At 38.3% G+C, this 14272-nt stretch overlaps 1 protein-coding gene across 1 annotated transcript; it reads right to left on the reverse strand.

Annotated features, from left to right (window-relative positions):
* Nucleotides 1-6: 6 nt before the first annotated feature.
* On the reverse strand, nucleotides 7-9238 carry LOC144650649 (uncharacterized). Its single transcript, XM_078510378.1, has 7 exons — nucleotides 9066-9238; nucleotides 6200-6307; nucleotides 5775-5867; nucleotides 5273-5396; nucleotides 1830-1877; nucleotides 187-507; nucleotides 7-154 (listed from the first exon to the last, which is right to left on the reverse strand). Exons 2-6 carry the CDS (start codon nucleotides 6203-6205, stop codon nucleotides 308-310), a joined length of 471 nt encoding a protein of 156 aa, XP_078366504.1. The 5' UTR covers nucleotides 6206-6307; nucleotides 9066-9238; the 3' UTR covers nucleotides 7-154; nucleotides 187-307.
* Between the last annotated feature and the right edge of the window lie 5034 nt (nucleotides 9239-14272).

The raw sequence follows: 14272 nt of genomic DNA on the forward strand, positions 1-14272 counted from the left end.
CAGGACCTATTCAATTGGAATAAACAAAACGGAAAGCGACGATAGGCCGATAGTAAAGTTTGGTTTATCTTGTCTTGCCTTGCGTTGTTGCCAAGTGAGCATTTTACTCTGCAGGACTGTTTCGTAAATTTCTTTTTCAAATTCAAAATATACACTGGTAACCACATACGTTTTCTTCACATTTACAAGTACCTACTTCAGAAATAAGATTCAAAATGTCTGTTACAATCTTTGCACGAAAACCCCTTCCTCCTAAACTCAGTCATAAAACGTACAAGACACAAATAAGGCTTTCAATGCTGTTAAGTCATTTACTATAATCAAAGAGGACGAAGGTACCTTTCACTTTTCTCAGCTGCTCAAGTGCTTCTTCGACCACATAAAGTGATGAGCGCTCCTCCTTTGTTTGGACGTATTGGCACGTCTTGGGATTCCACTTGCAGTTGTTTGGAAGACAAAGAGGGATGGCTCTTGCTCTTGCATCTCTAGTATATGTAGTAACCGTACCTGGTGAAGTAATGTCACAGTTATTTTGTTTGCGGCCAAGCATTGCTTTGGTTATAATTAAATAGCGCTTTCCGTTACTCAGAACTGGCAGGCCAGTCCGGTGGTTTCAATGTGAAATGGGCCTTTTCCACGAGATTTTCGCACAAATGCACCAAATCAGTGCATAATATTCATGCATTGACTGATTTGACAGGACTAACAACGGAATTCTGTTCTTGAATATACCGCTCTGGCCAAGATTTATGAATTTGAAATTTTAACGCACACTTTGGGACTGGCAATAGTTAGAACCAGTTATCCCCCACGTATTGGTAACTTTTTTACAAACCAGGAGTGCTTTCCATTTGTGTGCAAAAACCGGTTATAATTTTTCGGCATATTGAATGGTACAACTTGATACAAATGATACAGAATGGGTGTGTGCCATTTAAAAACTTTCCAGTGGAAAGGACTGTTCATTTCATTTCCCACCGGAACAAGCAGGTGTTTCTTCAAAAAGCATGGCATAAGTGTGAAAAAGCAAAGTAGTACAGTGACATTCAGTGTATTTTCTCCAAAATACGCGGGATATTTTTAGAGTAAAGAAAAACGAGGGACGTACAACAACAACAACAACAACAACAAGGTTTATTTGAACTGTAAATTACAAGTGACATTTTAAACAATAAATAAATTAAAAATACATACAGTTGCTGGTCACCCAAAATAACTAAGAAGCTAAACTAGTTGGGTGATCACCATTTATTAATTTAAAGTAAATATAGGGTCAGAAAAGAGGCATTTTACATTTTACATTCTACACAGTTAATTAAGGCGGTAGATTACAGAACAAATAATTCTTAAACATATATGTACAAAAAAGATAATAGTAAAAAAAAAAGAAAAAAATGACAGAAATACCAGAATATAACAATTAGTAGAAAAACTTCATAGAAATTAATGAAATGCAGGGATAATTCTCTTTTAAATGAATATGGAGTTAGAATCTTAAATCTCTCATTAATTTCATTCCATAATGTTGGTCCATTGTATCTTATATTGAATTTGCCATAGTTAGTTCGAATTTTTGGAACATTAGTACTCATTTTTTGATACATTTCAAGTGCAAACGTCCGTTTTCTTTGATTTTTAACCAGAACAACAGGTTTCTCAGTACAAAAAGAAAGCGCAGTGGGTCACCCATCACCACTATCGCTCCAAAATTAAATCGCTTACGAATATATACCACAAAATACCGTCTTCAGCAACCCTTAGCAACAACTCTTGTTGTCCTGGTTACTTAGAGAAATCTTCTTAAACATTTCTGTTAATAGCACACTAACCTTTACTTTTTGATCGTTCTTGAGGAAAATTCGAATAGTTTGTAAATCCTGTTAAATAATGCATAGTTTTTTTATTATTTCAATTACTGTAAACCATAAATATTACAAATTAAAAGGAGAGAACGTAATCGAATGACAATAATAAATGTGAAAGGACAAAAATAAGCATGTGTCAGAATAGGAGGGAGAATAAACTGATTAGAATTGAAAAAACAAATGCGCAAGATTTGCAATGGAAGGTATAGTTTCCTGCAACTTGCTAAAAATACATCGTTTGATATCGCGTGTACCAAGCAACTTGATGAAAAAATAGAATAGTTTTCAGGATTTTCTAAGCTTACAATTATTAAAACATTTATCGAATTCAATAAAATGCAACTGTTAACATGATTCTTGGAAACTTGGGTAGTCACGGTAAACAATGAAGCGCCCCAGGTTATACCAGTCCGTTACACGTGCAAAAAATGAACAAAAGAAAAAAAGAAAGAAAAACAGCCAAAAGAACAGCCATTAATACTAACAGAAAAAAAAAAGTAATTTATCAATTCAAGATGCTTTGTGTTTCTCGAAAAAAATGTATTTAAAAGAACACGTACACGTTTTGCATCTTCAGAGTCACTCATACCAGGTTTGTTTCAATTTCATTTGACGCAGCAGCCATAATTGCTGCCCAGCGAGCGTAGCGAGCGAAGCAGCAGTTATAATCTTGCTTATAAGGCAATAAGGGCCTCAAATTCTCGATTTCTCCAGTTTTACATTTTGTACCACAATCCCTTGCGTTAAGTTGTCATTCTTTACCACAGCGGCCAGTAGGAGCACATGGAAACAGACCGCCATTTTGTTTTCAAAGCGTTTGGAGCTTTGACAACTCGATCGTCTCTCGATCAGTGTGAGTATATAGTTTTTGCAATCTAACTTATTTGCTTTCGTTTAACGTTTTGCGTTCATTCCTATGTGTTTCACTTATCTCAATTCATTTGAGTGCCTTCTGTTGAATTATTTACAGTCACTGATGCTGATCAAATTCGTCTGTTCGATAGGGTCTTGGAACAAGAACAGTCAACACACCAGTATTCACAATGAGTATTTTTAAACTACCGGTAAACCACACACTGCCTTCCACCATTTCGCTATTTGTTTTTCCATTCTACGCATCTCACTTAATTTCTTGTTGAAGATTTTGATTGCCTTCTATCAGTATTAGTTTCATTGATCTGAAGTGTAGTAATATTTTGACCATGTAAACACAAGCGTAAAACTAGGTAAGCTTAAATGTCGGCGAGTCAGTAGCTGTCGTTCGTCGCCATAGCTCGTTAGAGCGACATTGGGGCACGAATTGTTTTCTATGCTAATGTTCGAGTAAATTCACAGAGTTCCTCGAAGTTGTAAATTCTGTGTTACATCACACCACCCTGGTACATGTACTTGCTTTTTCAAGTATTTATACTTATTTATACGGCGTGTTTATGACTGTTTCGTGTCGAATATTAACCTGCGATTAGGCTTTCTTTTTTTCGCGGCGGAGGGAAGGAGAAAAAAAGGAAAGCCTGATACAATTACTTGTCAAGTCGTCTGCCGCCCCCAAATTAAAATATCTGTCAACGTCGTCGAGAATGTCGGCGATGCCATCAGATAAGCGTGATTAGCGCCTTCAAACTATATTTTTACTCTCACAAACGTGTTTGAATTACCCTTTTTGAACGAGCTGATCGGATGGTTTTTAAAATTTGTTTTCTGCAAAGGCTGATTTTTTGTAAGGCTCAGGTCAGACATTTCAAGGTAGTAGTTTTCGTCACTGGCACGATCGTCTGGCGTCTTTGGTGGTGTGATGTAATACTCTTTGACACCATTGGTGATAGATCACGCTCTTGCCGAATCCTGTCGGAAGCACCGCCAAAACATCCTTTCTTTCGCAAACTATTCGTCGAATACACTCCCTTTGTTCGTCTTTAAATGTTTTGTGAACAAAACTCTTGAGAGATTTTCTAAAAGCTAGAAGAACTCGCTTTCTACTTCATTCCGCTCAACACCCGCCATGATAACAATCATCTACGCGCGATATTTTTGGACCGGAAATTAGACTTGAACTCAATTAGCCAATCAAAATAAAGTTCTAATGTTGCCTTTTGTTTTCTGACCAATCAGAAAAAAGTCCAGATTCTGGACTTTTTACAGACGACTCGACAAGTAATTGTATCAGGCGTTCATTTTTCCGTTGACCTCTCCGCCGCGAGAAAAATAACGCCTGATCGCAGGTTAGTCGAATATCTGAGTTTATTTCTCCCTACATTGTTTTTGCTAATTCAATTCTCCCATTTCGATTATTTTTATATATTGGCGGATGAACACATCTTTAAATACTAAATATATATTGTGCTTTCAAACAGCTATCATGTTTTCTTTTGTGACATGGTGTGCTCCCTTCTTTCTTGCAGGCACTGCTGCTGCTCAAACTAGCATGTTGACTTCATCAACCGTTCCTGTTTATAACTGTATATTTATTCCTCGCGAAGCGAGGCCGAAGGCCGAGCGTAGCGGGGTGTATAATTTTGTCCCTCAAAGGGCTCAGGCGGGATGAAATCTCGTGTGGAGTTTACGGTCATGTATATATATATATATATATATTTGTGAGCTTGGTGTCTGGCGGAAATGACGTCACACGGCCGCCGCGCGCTGGTGGCCTAATGGTAAGGCGTCGAACTTGAAATCAGATCTTCGGGACTGAGGGCGCGGGTTCGAATCCGGCTAGGGTTTTTTTTTTTTTTCCTTATTTTTTTTGTGGGTTCGAATCCTGAGCCTTTCATTTTTATCGTTTTTCTTTTCGGATTAAAATAACACTGATTTCTACATAATACTCCCTCAACGCCTATTCAGGCTATAAACCTTTCATCGCCATCAGGGGCGCGCGGGCGGAGGGTTCGAATCCTCCTGCCGTTCGTTCTTCTTTTTTTTTTAATGCCCTCAAATAAATGTCCAAACTGCGACTATCCAATAATTTGTCGATGATTTGAAAATAGCCTGCGCTTCCCAACGCTTTATACCTCTTTACGAACCTGAAAGAGCCGCCATCTTCAAAGCGGAGTAGACCCTGGGAACGAGGGTGTCGCGGCCATGCCCGTTACTAATTTTTAACAAATATATCTTCCTGCCTACTGTGGAAAATTGAATATGTACAATGTTCAACTTCAAATAATCCACTCCTTATTTATAACACCACCCCCCCCCCCCCCCGCCTCCCCAACCCAGAGCTTCGCGAGGCCCTGCGAGTCACGTATTACTAGTTTAATAAAAATGCTGTTTATTGTTGTGTTCATAAACAAGTCCTTACAAACTCTTCTACATTACCCACTCAACTCTGCGCAGCAATCACTATCTCTAAGATACACTAGTTTAAATATCATGCACGTCAAGCACTTTTATAGTGTAATCTATATTTTACAAACCTCCAGGAGCGCTCCTTAAAAGCTGGGTATCTTCTCTGTCTTGTTGTTTCGACTGATGTCCAAGTGAAACTGTCGATGACAGTGTCTTGTCTCGTCTTGGTTCATGGCTGTGCTTTTGAGATTCCTGTGTTACAGGATAAACGAGTTCATTTTGTCAATAGCCCGACCCTAAGTGTGTTACGACTGGCTCGTTCCTTAACTTTGCTTAAAAATTGTTATGTACAAATAAACGGTTGTTGTTAGTGGTGGTGGCGAAAATATTGTAAGTGGGAGTGTGTTTCTTACATTTCTTTGTTTATCTAATGGGTTAACTAGCTAATCCACTGTATATGTTGACACTGAATTCAATGATCTCGTATTTTACCAACAGATAGACAAATTAAAGTATATTACTACATAATTTTGTTGAAGTTTACCAAATCTCCAATGAATAAACCGGCGTCTCATGACTTCTCTAATTACAAATTAATATTAATTTTTTTATTTGTGAGATTACGCTTACTGCCTGACTCTTTTGATGTTCTATACGCGAAAGCTCCAATGCTCTCTTCATGGCCTCGTCTTCATTTTCCAACTGGAATTGTCGCCAAGAATCCTAATCAAGATATGGGTGCAAACAGTATATGCATGAGAAAAAGTCATTTCAGTAAATAAAAAGGGAATTTACACTCTCGAATACAAGCCAGCGTTGTTAGGTTGTCGCGCATGATATTGGACTATTTATAGCACAATCATGGCCAAAACGCAGCACCAATACAATTTTGGATTTAAGAAGATCCATACAAACTCCTGTACTTCACCAACGGTACGCTTAGGTTACCTGTGTACTGATTAGGTGGTCGATTAAAGGTGCTATATCAGGAAATGGAATCAGGTGTCACGCAAATAATTGCCGAGTTTGAAAAATCAAACAGAAAATAAACAAACCTCCATATTCGTTCTCCGCTTAGATCTTTGTGTCTGTGGAATCTCTCTAAGTAAACAGGGTCAATACAGACCCTGTTCCAGCGCTGTATTGACTTTGAATCCTAAAGGCTGTAAGAGAATTCGTTTGATACAGTTGCAGGTTACGACAATGTAATGCCTTTAACCAATTGTACTGAAATAAACTGTGCAAATTTGAAATGTGACTATAGCTGAAGAGAGATATAAATGGATCGACGGTCAACCAATACGCATTGACTGAGTGGCCGAGGTCATTTATATCCTTCCAACACGGCATAGTATAAAACATGGACTGGACTCTGGACTTTGGACTCTGGACTCAAAAAAACCTGGACTTGCAATGAAAAAAAAAAATTAAAAACAAAAGGAATTAAATTAAATTATCCACACGATGATTTATGTGAAATACAGACCTGTGTTAAGGCTGATAATATTAAAGGCTGATTTTTGTTCTATCAAAACTCTATTTCTTCTAGTCTCTCTCTTTCTGCAGCCGTTTATAGGGATGTTACACAACGCTCTGAACGCTCCCCAAGAGGGGGAGCGTTGTGTGACATCCCAAAAAATGCTGCAAAGGAGACTGCGTTTCTGTCAAAGTATGCGCAGTGGTGGATGGTTTGTTGTAACAGAAAGAATGAATTGCTATTGTGTCTTTTCTTTTCTCTTTTTGAAGTGCCTACTGCCTGTATCTCTTCAGATGCTGTGTAAAGTGGAGTCTGTTCTCGGCCCGATGGCTGTTACTACTCTCGTATGGGTGTCAATAACATATGTATAACTAATTATCAAAACAACAGGGCTCTGAAACGTTCAGAGAGAAATCACGAATCTGTTATCTTTAATCAGTTCGATATATAGGTACTAGGTGAACTGTCACGGTTGCTAGAAACTGGTGCATGCAGCGTTGTTATGTTTCATAATTTTAGCGACATTTTGAGCTGACACTCAAGGGTTGCGTGCTGGTAAATATTGTAATCATAGGCAAGCTTATTGTTAGGTTTTCATAGCAATTAAAAATTGACGCAAATGTCGATACAATGTATGCTTGAAAATATCTGTCTATTTTGCGAATACTTAAAGCCGTTTCATTTATCTCCCGTGACAATTCACCTAGTATATGTCAAACTGATTAAAGATATCAAATGCGTGATATCTCTCTGAATGTTTCAAACAGGTAATTACAAATAATTGACAAAGTTTTAGCCACCTTAGTGGCATCCCTGCCTTTGATAAATAGTTATACACATGTTAATGACACCCATACGAGAGAAATAGGCATCGGGCCGAGGACAAACTATACATTAAAAACAGCATCTGAAGAGATACAGGCAGTCGGCACTTCAAAAAGAGAAAAAAGGACAAAATAGCAATTCATTCTTTTTGTCACAACATACCATCCACCTTTTCAAAAAGGGCATGTCACGCAACGCTCCTCCCCAAATAGGGGGAGGGGGGGGGGGGGGCGTTGCGTGACATCCCTAAAAACGGCTGCAGAAATAGAGACTTGCAGAAAATGGAGCCTTGATAGAAATAAATAAGCCTTTGTCGAAAAATACAATTAGGCCGAGGTATATTTTTTTGACAGAATAAAAATACGCTCTGTATCAGAACGCCCTGATTACACCACACCCCTAAAAAAAATTAACTCTTTTCTAAACAGAGGACTCTCTTTGGCTAAACGCCATGCCAAACACCTCAAGCAAGGCAACAGGCATTACTGTCTTTTAAAACTGGTCTGTATTTAACTTAATCCGTGGCTCTGTGGCTAATTTTTATCTTTATTCTTATTTTTTTTTCGTTGTTTTTAATTGTTTTGTAGTGGAGTCAATAGTTTTTTTTTTTGAGTCCAGATTTTTTGAGTCCAGGTTTTTTTGAGTCCAGAGTCCAGAGTCCAGAATCCAGAGTCCAGTCCAGAGTCCAGTCCATGTTTTATACTATGCCGGTTTTTTTTGAGTCCAGAGTCCAGAGTCCAGAGTCCAGAGTCCAAAGTCCAGAGTCCAGTCCATGTTTTATACTATGCCTTCCAACACTGAGCTTGTAAACATGATCTTATCAAGAGATGATAAAGCCGCTAAATATATTACTGACTTTGCGGCACCGGACGGCTTTAGTCGGCGCGGCTCACTCGTTATCCCGTTTGGCCCTGTCGTTTAATATTTCAATCGACCGCTGGAGATGCCAACTGAATGTCAGTATAAATGCAAAATGGAAATTCTTCGGTCGAGAAGCTTATTGTCAAAAAGCTCGAGTCCCTTTCAATTTACACAATCCTATATTCAATAAATACATCAGGAGGAAAGGAATTCCAAAGCAATAACTTGGTTACCTTCTGATCAAGTATACTGCGCTTTTAATTTCGCCGTAAACCACGAAGCACAAAGAAACCATAAACCATGAGGGAAGAATAAAATTTGAGCAAGCCATAAACCATGAGGCAAATCAGACATAAACAACCGGCGACACCGGAAGTAAGAATAAACCGAAAGTATAGCGAATATGTGATCATGTGTTTCCAGTTTTACGAAAAAAATATCAGACAGATACATATTCCTCCAAATGTTAGAATCCGATAGCAGAACAACTGACGTTTAAAAACAAGACCATACTTATTATTCCTTTCTTTCTCAGAAACTGCGAGCGAAATACCTGTCCTCATAAATTTACACTGTAAGGTAATATTTTTGTTTCTTTGAGCTAAATCAGTAAAATATTGCCTGATATGTCCAATTTCAAGCCACTAAATTTTATGTAACACGACTCGTTGCAGGCTTCACTTAAAACAAATACTGTTTAGAATGTATTTTCGGTGAAAAGTCACTGAGAAGTATTTTGAATAACATGAGATTTATACCTTTTAAAAACCTGTTTCGAACGCTGAGTCCAACTTAGCTTCAATTCAGACCATAATCTTGCTCGAGCACATTAGCGGCTTGTTATATTTCCGCTCGATGTATAGCGTCTTTTAACCAAAGGAAGGAAGCCCAAATCTTCTCCACAACGCAACTGTAGTTTCTCAGAAACAATTTTCGCTGTCACCAATTGTATGCAAATTTTATACTTCACAAATCCGGGATTTTCCCTCGTGCCCAGGTCAAGCCGGTTTGACCTGTTATTTTCACCGACGTATGACACGGCAATTCAACACGACTGAACGGACTTTTTTTAGTCGCTTTTGATCAAATTAATTGTCGTTTTCCACTAAACACGTTTTGTTGATAAAATATATAAAAATGTCAAAATGCGGCATCGACATCCGCGAGGAACGCACGAGTGACGAGTTTGAACCAGAAACAACGTCACCGGAAATAATGGCAATAGTGAAACCGAAAGAAAAAACGAAATTGAAAGGGGTTGTTAAGCTCGTTTTAATCGGTAAACAACTTGGAAACACTGGCACAGATCTCTTACGTCATGTCTATAAATTCGCGAAAGGAAACAAGTATCCATGACATACTCAAGTATACTCGATAAGAATTAGCAATTCAAACATTTTAAAAAAAAATCATTGACTGTTATATTAACTTTCAAGTTCTTGGTTCTTAGCGTGGTTTAACCTTTGCCTTGACTGATTTTTCTTTATAAGAATTGATTCTCAGAAAACAGTGTTTAGTTCCCTGACATTTCCGAGTAATATAAAGGAAACGTAAATGTTTGCCAGTCGGAACCATGCTCCATATGCAGGCGCAATGTGCATTGGCTTTAACGTGATGCTGCGCACAACAACTGCTTTGCACTGTATGTCCGCGCGGCCCTCAGACGAATCATTTTCGAAATTTAATATTAAGACTTTAAGGCCCGGTTCGGATGCTGAACTTTTCATGATCCGAACTTAATTCGAATTTGGACTTACCCAACAGAAGTATTTCTGTTCATTCAGACGACAAACTTAATTAGCCCTTCCACGGGCTTTTCTTACTGTCCAATGGAAAATACTCTCCGTGATGCTTGAGTTCAACTGCTTACAAAATACATTACAACAAATTTACGCATGAGCCCTACATAAAATTCTGGTTTTTGAACCAAAACCCTTCCAAAGTAGAAATTCTTGGCCAATTAAGCCAAATGGAAAGAACGGCTTAGCATGAGCCGTATCAAATTGACCATGATACAGACGCAACCGTTTCGATCAATGGTGAGAGGCCTGATAAAGGACACCATGTAAATAGCCCCCTGCCCTACAGACGCCGGTTGTTCAAATGCTATCCGCCAGATCAACCACTATCTAGCCGATTAAAACTAACCCAGAATTAAACGTCACTAGCTGATATACTTTGCGGAGTTTGTGATATGCCGAAGTCAAAACTAGAGAACAGAAAATAACAGAAAAACTTCACTGAAAAGTCAAAAAGCTGAAATCAAAATTCACCGTAATCCTGGATTAGCTTTATAAGTTCTCGCTTTGAACAACCCAGCGCTAGTGGAAAACGTTATCAATCATTTACACAAATGGACCTAGGTTAGGGGAGGGGATTATTTCCCTACCTCACATCCTGTAAGAAATTTTGCTGATTGCTAAAACACTGTGAAAACTGGATGATGTCTCGGTAGCAAACAGGATAATAACAACACAGCATTTTTAAACATAATAAACATTAGCGCAATCAATCTCACTCTTTATTGCTGATGCTTTTTCTAAAATTCATTTGTAAAACATCAATGCCATTAATTTACTACAATATTCAAACTCTGTATTGAAATATATTACTCTCTCATTTTATTTACATTAACAAAGTCTCCATTTTCGCCTTCAAACCCCCCCCCCCCCCCCTCCTCCTCCTCCTCCTCGATCCTTTTGGTCGGCAATGGCTCGAACCAATTTAAAAGTTCGCGGATTCACTGACTTCTTTACAAATTTGAATGGCTGATCGAAAGTTAATACTTGCGGATGCTTATAAAATCGGTTGTAGCGAAATGTCGCAGGCCCAAAACGATTTCAGCCTCTGGGAACTAGCATGAAATTAACCAAGGTATTTTTCAAAATGATATTCAATAAACAGTTCTCCTGTTTTATTATGAATGTTGCAATAATTTTATTTCATAAATACTTCGTCTGCCTGAGCACTTAGCGAATGCGTCACAAAAGTCTTAGCCACTACTTTTTGGTTATCATGGAATGTAATCTTTAAGTTACAATCGTGACATGTAAATCAAAATAATAAATAATACTTAGATTAATAAAATATTTACTATTTACAAGGCTAAATAGGGTTACAAGTTTTTAAAAATTAAAATGTTCAAACCGAACTTTTTCAGCTGTTTGCCATCCTGATGATGGCAAACAGCTGAAAACGTTCGGTTTTAACATTGGAATTTTTTAAAAACTTTTAACTCTTTTTAGCCTTGAAAATAGTAAAAGAGTAAATAAATTATTATAATCTTTTCTTTGCTTTATTTTTCGTGTCCCTTATAAAAACTTTGCCACCAGCTGCTAGTGAAAACTAACGAAACCCATAACCACTCCACGAGAAATGGATCTGAAGATGAATCACCGGAAGCCGAGGCTTTTTCAATGTATCTTTTATATTCCTGCTTTGTTTGATCCAAACATTCATTCTGCAATGCTGACAGAGAACTTTCTGCTTCATAAAATATTTCTTTTTCTTCATGTGTTTCACTATCTGTTGTTACGATTTCTTCTTTCGTGGAAGTGATGGGAGTTTCTCCTGCAGTATTTGAAGGTTCATTGACATGTTCTAGGATTTCATTCATCCTCTGCATTGCCGCTTCCACTGTGTTTTTGATTTGCTGTATCTGGAAGGAAACAGAATTATCAGTCACAGTGGATACAGCGACGACCTGCGTGTAAAAGCCTAGATTTTTCAAGTCAGCCTTAAAAGATTCTTTAGTAATTAATTTCTACTGAGAAACTAAGCCATCTAGCTTCTTTTAATATTGTAGCTTCTTTTAAGGGCCCATTACAGTATCTTTTTGGGCCGTTGCTAGGGAAAATTCAATTGGCTGTAACTTGATTTCTTTTTGCTTTTATTTAACCAAGTTTAGATAGTAGTTTTAAAGTGCGAATGCAAGCCAGTTGATGACGTCATCGGGGCACGTTTAATGTCACGTGACCTAGAAAAAAAATGAGTTTTACGCAAGAAACTTACGGTCTTATTCATAGTTTGTAGTATTATGCATATCCGCACGTTGATCTTAAAAAATGCAAGCATGACTTTTCCGTTAGCACAAAAGCTTGAAAAATAAGGACAAAAATGTGTTCTGTTGACCAGGTTTTTGAACACAACTTTTATGTTGTTTTGATTTTCCGAAAACGCACTGTATGCTTACGTTTCAAGAAAAATGTATTTTCTTTCGATTTACTGAAACAGAAGGTACGCTTTTTCGTTCCGAGAAAAGTACGCATTTTCGTCCGTACCGGAAGTACAATTTTACGATGACTGATTGGTTGAAATCATCGTAACTGACATTGCCACACTAAGTTGGCTTTTACGCTTCATAAAGGTAAATTTTGGTCTCCTTTAAATTTCTTCCCTAGAGAAGCCGATGTGTTTGTTGATCTGCCAAGTAATTATGACCTCGTTAGAGCTAGGTTTGTGCTCAAATCTCTCAGCTCAAGTTCGGCGAATTGCCTGATACCGGTGAAGATCGAAGGCAGATTTTCCCGGGGGTATGACCAATGCCAAGCATCCAGTATGAAAAAATCCTCCTAAATTACCTAAGGGTGGACACTGATGGTATTGACTGATGCGAACAAAGGAAAAATATTTGGCAGTGACGGCTGTCTACCCTGACCAGTTACACCAGTGTCAAAGATTTTCCAGAAAAATCGTTTCTCTTTAAATGATAACGACTACACGGTCCCAAAACAAAAGCCAGCCACGGTTGATTTTGTCTCTTAATGGCGGACGCTCGCAAATAATGGCTACGTGAAGGGCGTGAAAGTGAGGTTAGTGAAGCATTGCTGCGAACGAGAGCAAAAGCTCAACATGAAATGCAGTCAGTTGAGACTGCAGACTGGAGGAGGGGTAAATGCAGACTGAGACTAATACGTGCAATCCTTTCACCTCATGTAAACACGATATTTCCCAAACTGGCGATGCGGCAGTGACGAGCTACCGATGTGTCCTCGAATCCCATTCAAAGAATATGGTATGGGAAAGGAGTCGGTACATACGTGGACCCCTCTTTTGGTGCCCCTTTGGACCCCCTTTTGGATCCCCCTCTGGAACCCATCTGGACCCCCCTTCTGGACACTCTTTTTCCAGAAAAATGTGTAATTTTTATGATTTAAGTATTTAAAATACCAAAGGTTCCGTATTGGAAGTGAAGCTCGTGGACTTACTGAACCTCTGCCTTACATCGACTAACTTTCAGTACAACGGAAAAAACTACAAGCAGTTGCATGGAACAGCCATAGGTTCGCCGGTTTCCGTTGTTGTATCAGAAATTGATATGCAAATTATCGAGGAACGAGCCCTTGCAACTTGCCAAACAATACTGCTCTGGTTTCCGTCTAGTTACGCTACGAAGTCGATGCCTTTACGTCTCTACACAAAGACGAAATCTAAAAACAACCTTTCACCTTACTCTGAAGATGACTTACGCTCAGGTTGTCGAAACGACAGTCAACAAAAACAGTCCTTTTTAGAACTACTCTCGCCCGGAAGATCACACTATACGACCTACTGATACTTCTGAGCTCATTCTATTTCATCTAACATTTTTCTCAGGGATAGTTGTATTCACGTTCAATAAAAATGGTAGTTCGATTTTTTTTAGCTCATTCATCGAATAAAATATTGAACTTAACAACCGTAAACTATCGCGACTTGTCAATGTCGCAAATTAAACATTTGCCTCAGATTGATATTCTCGTCACTGACAAATCACGATATTTCGTCGAATAGTTGTTAATTATCTGGAACATTGCCCCTTAATTATTTATCATCAGAAGGGATTTTATAGTCGATAACTCTTACACGATACGATCAACTCAAGCCACACCCCAATTTTTTTTTTTCAAGAATTCCTGTCACTTTTTGAATGGAACCGAATTCCGCCCTTCCTTTCCGAATACTCGTACTATACATGCGCGGCGAA

The sequence above is a fragment of the Oculina patagonica genome, chromosome 4 (assembly GCF_052425735.1).
Source record: "Oculina patagonica isolate OP01 chromosome 4, crgOcupat, whole genome shotgun sequence".
Lineage (NCBI taxonomy): Eukaryota > Metazoa > Cnidaria > Anthozoa > Scleractinia > Oculinidae > Oculina > Oculina patagonica.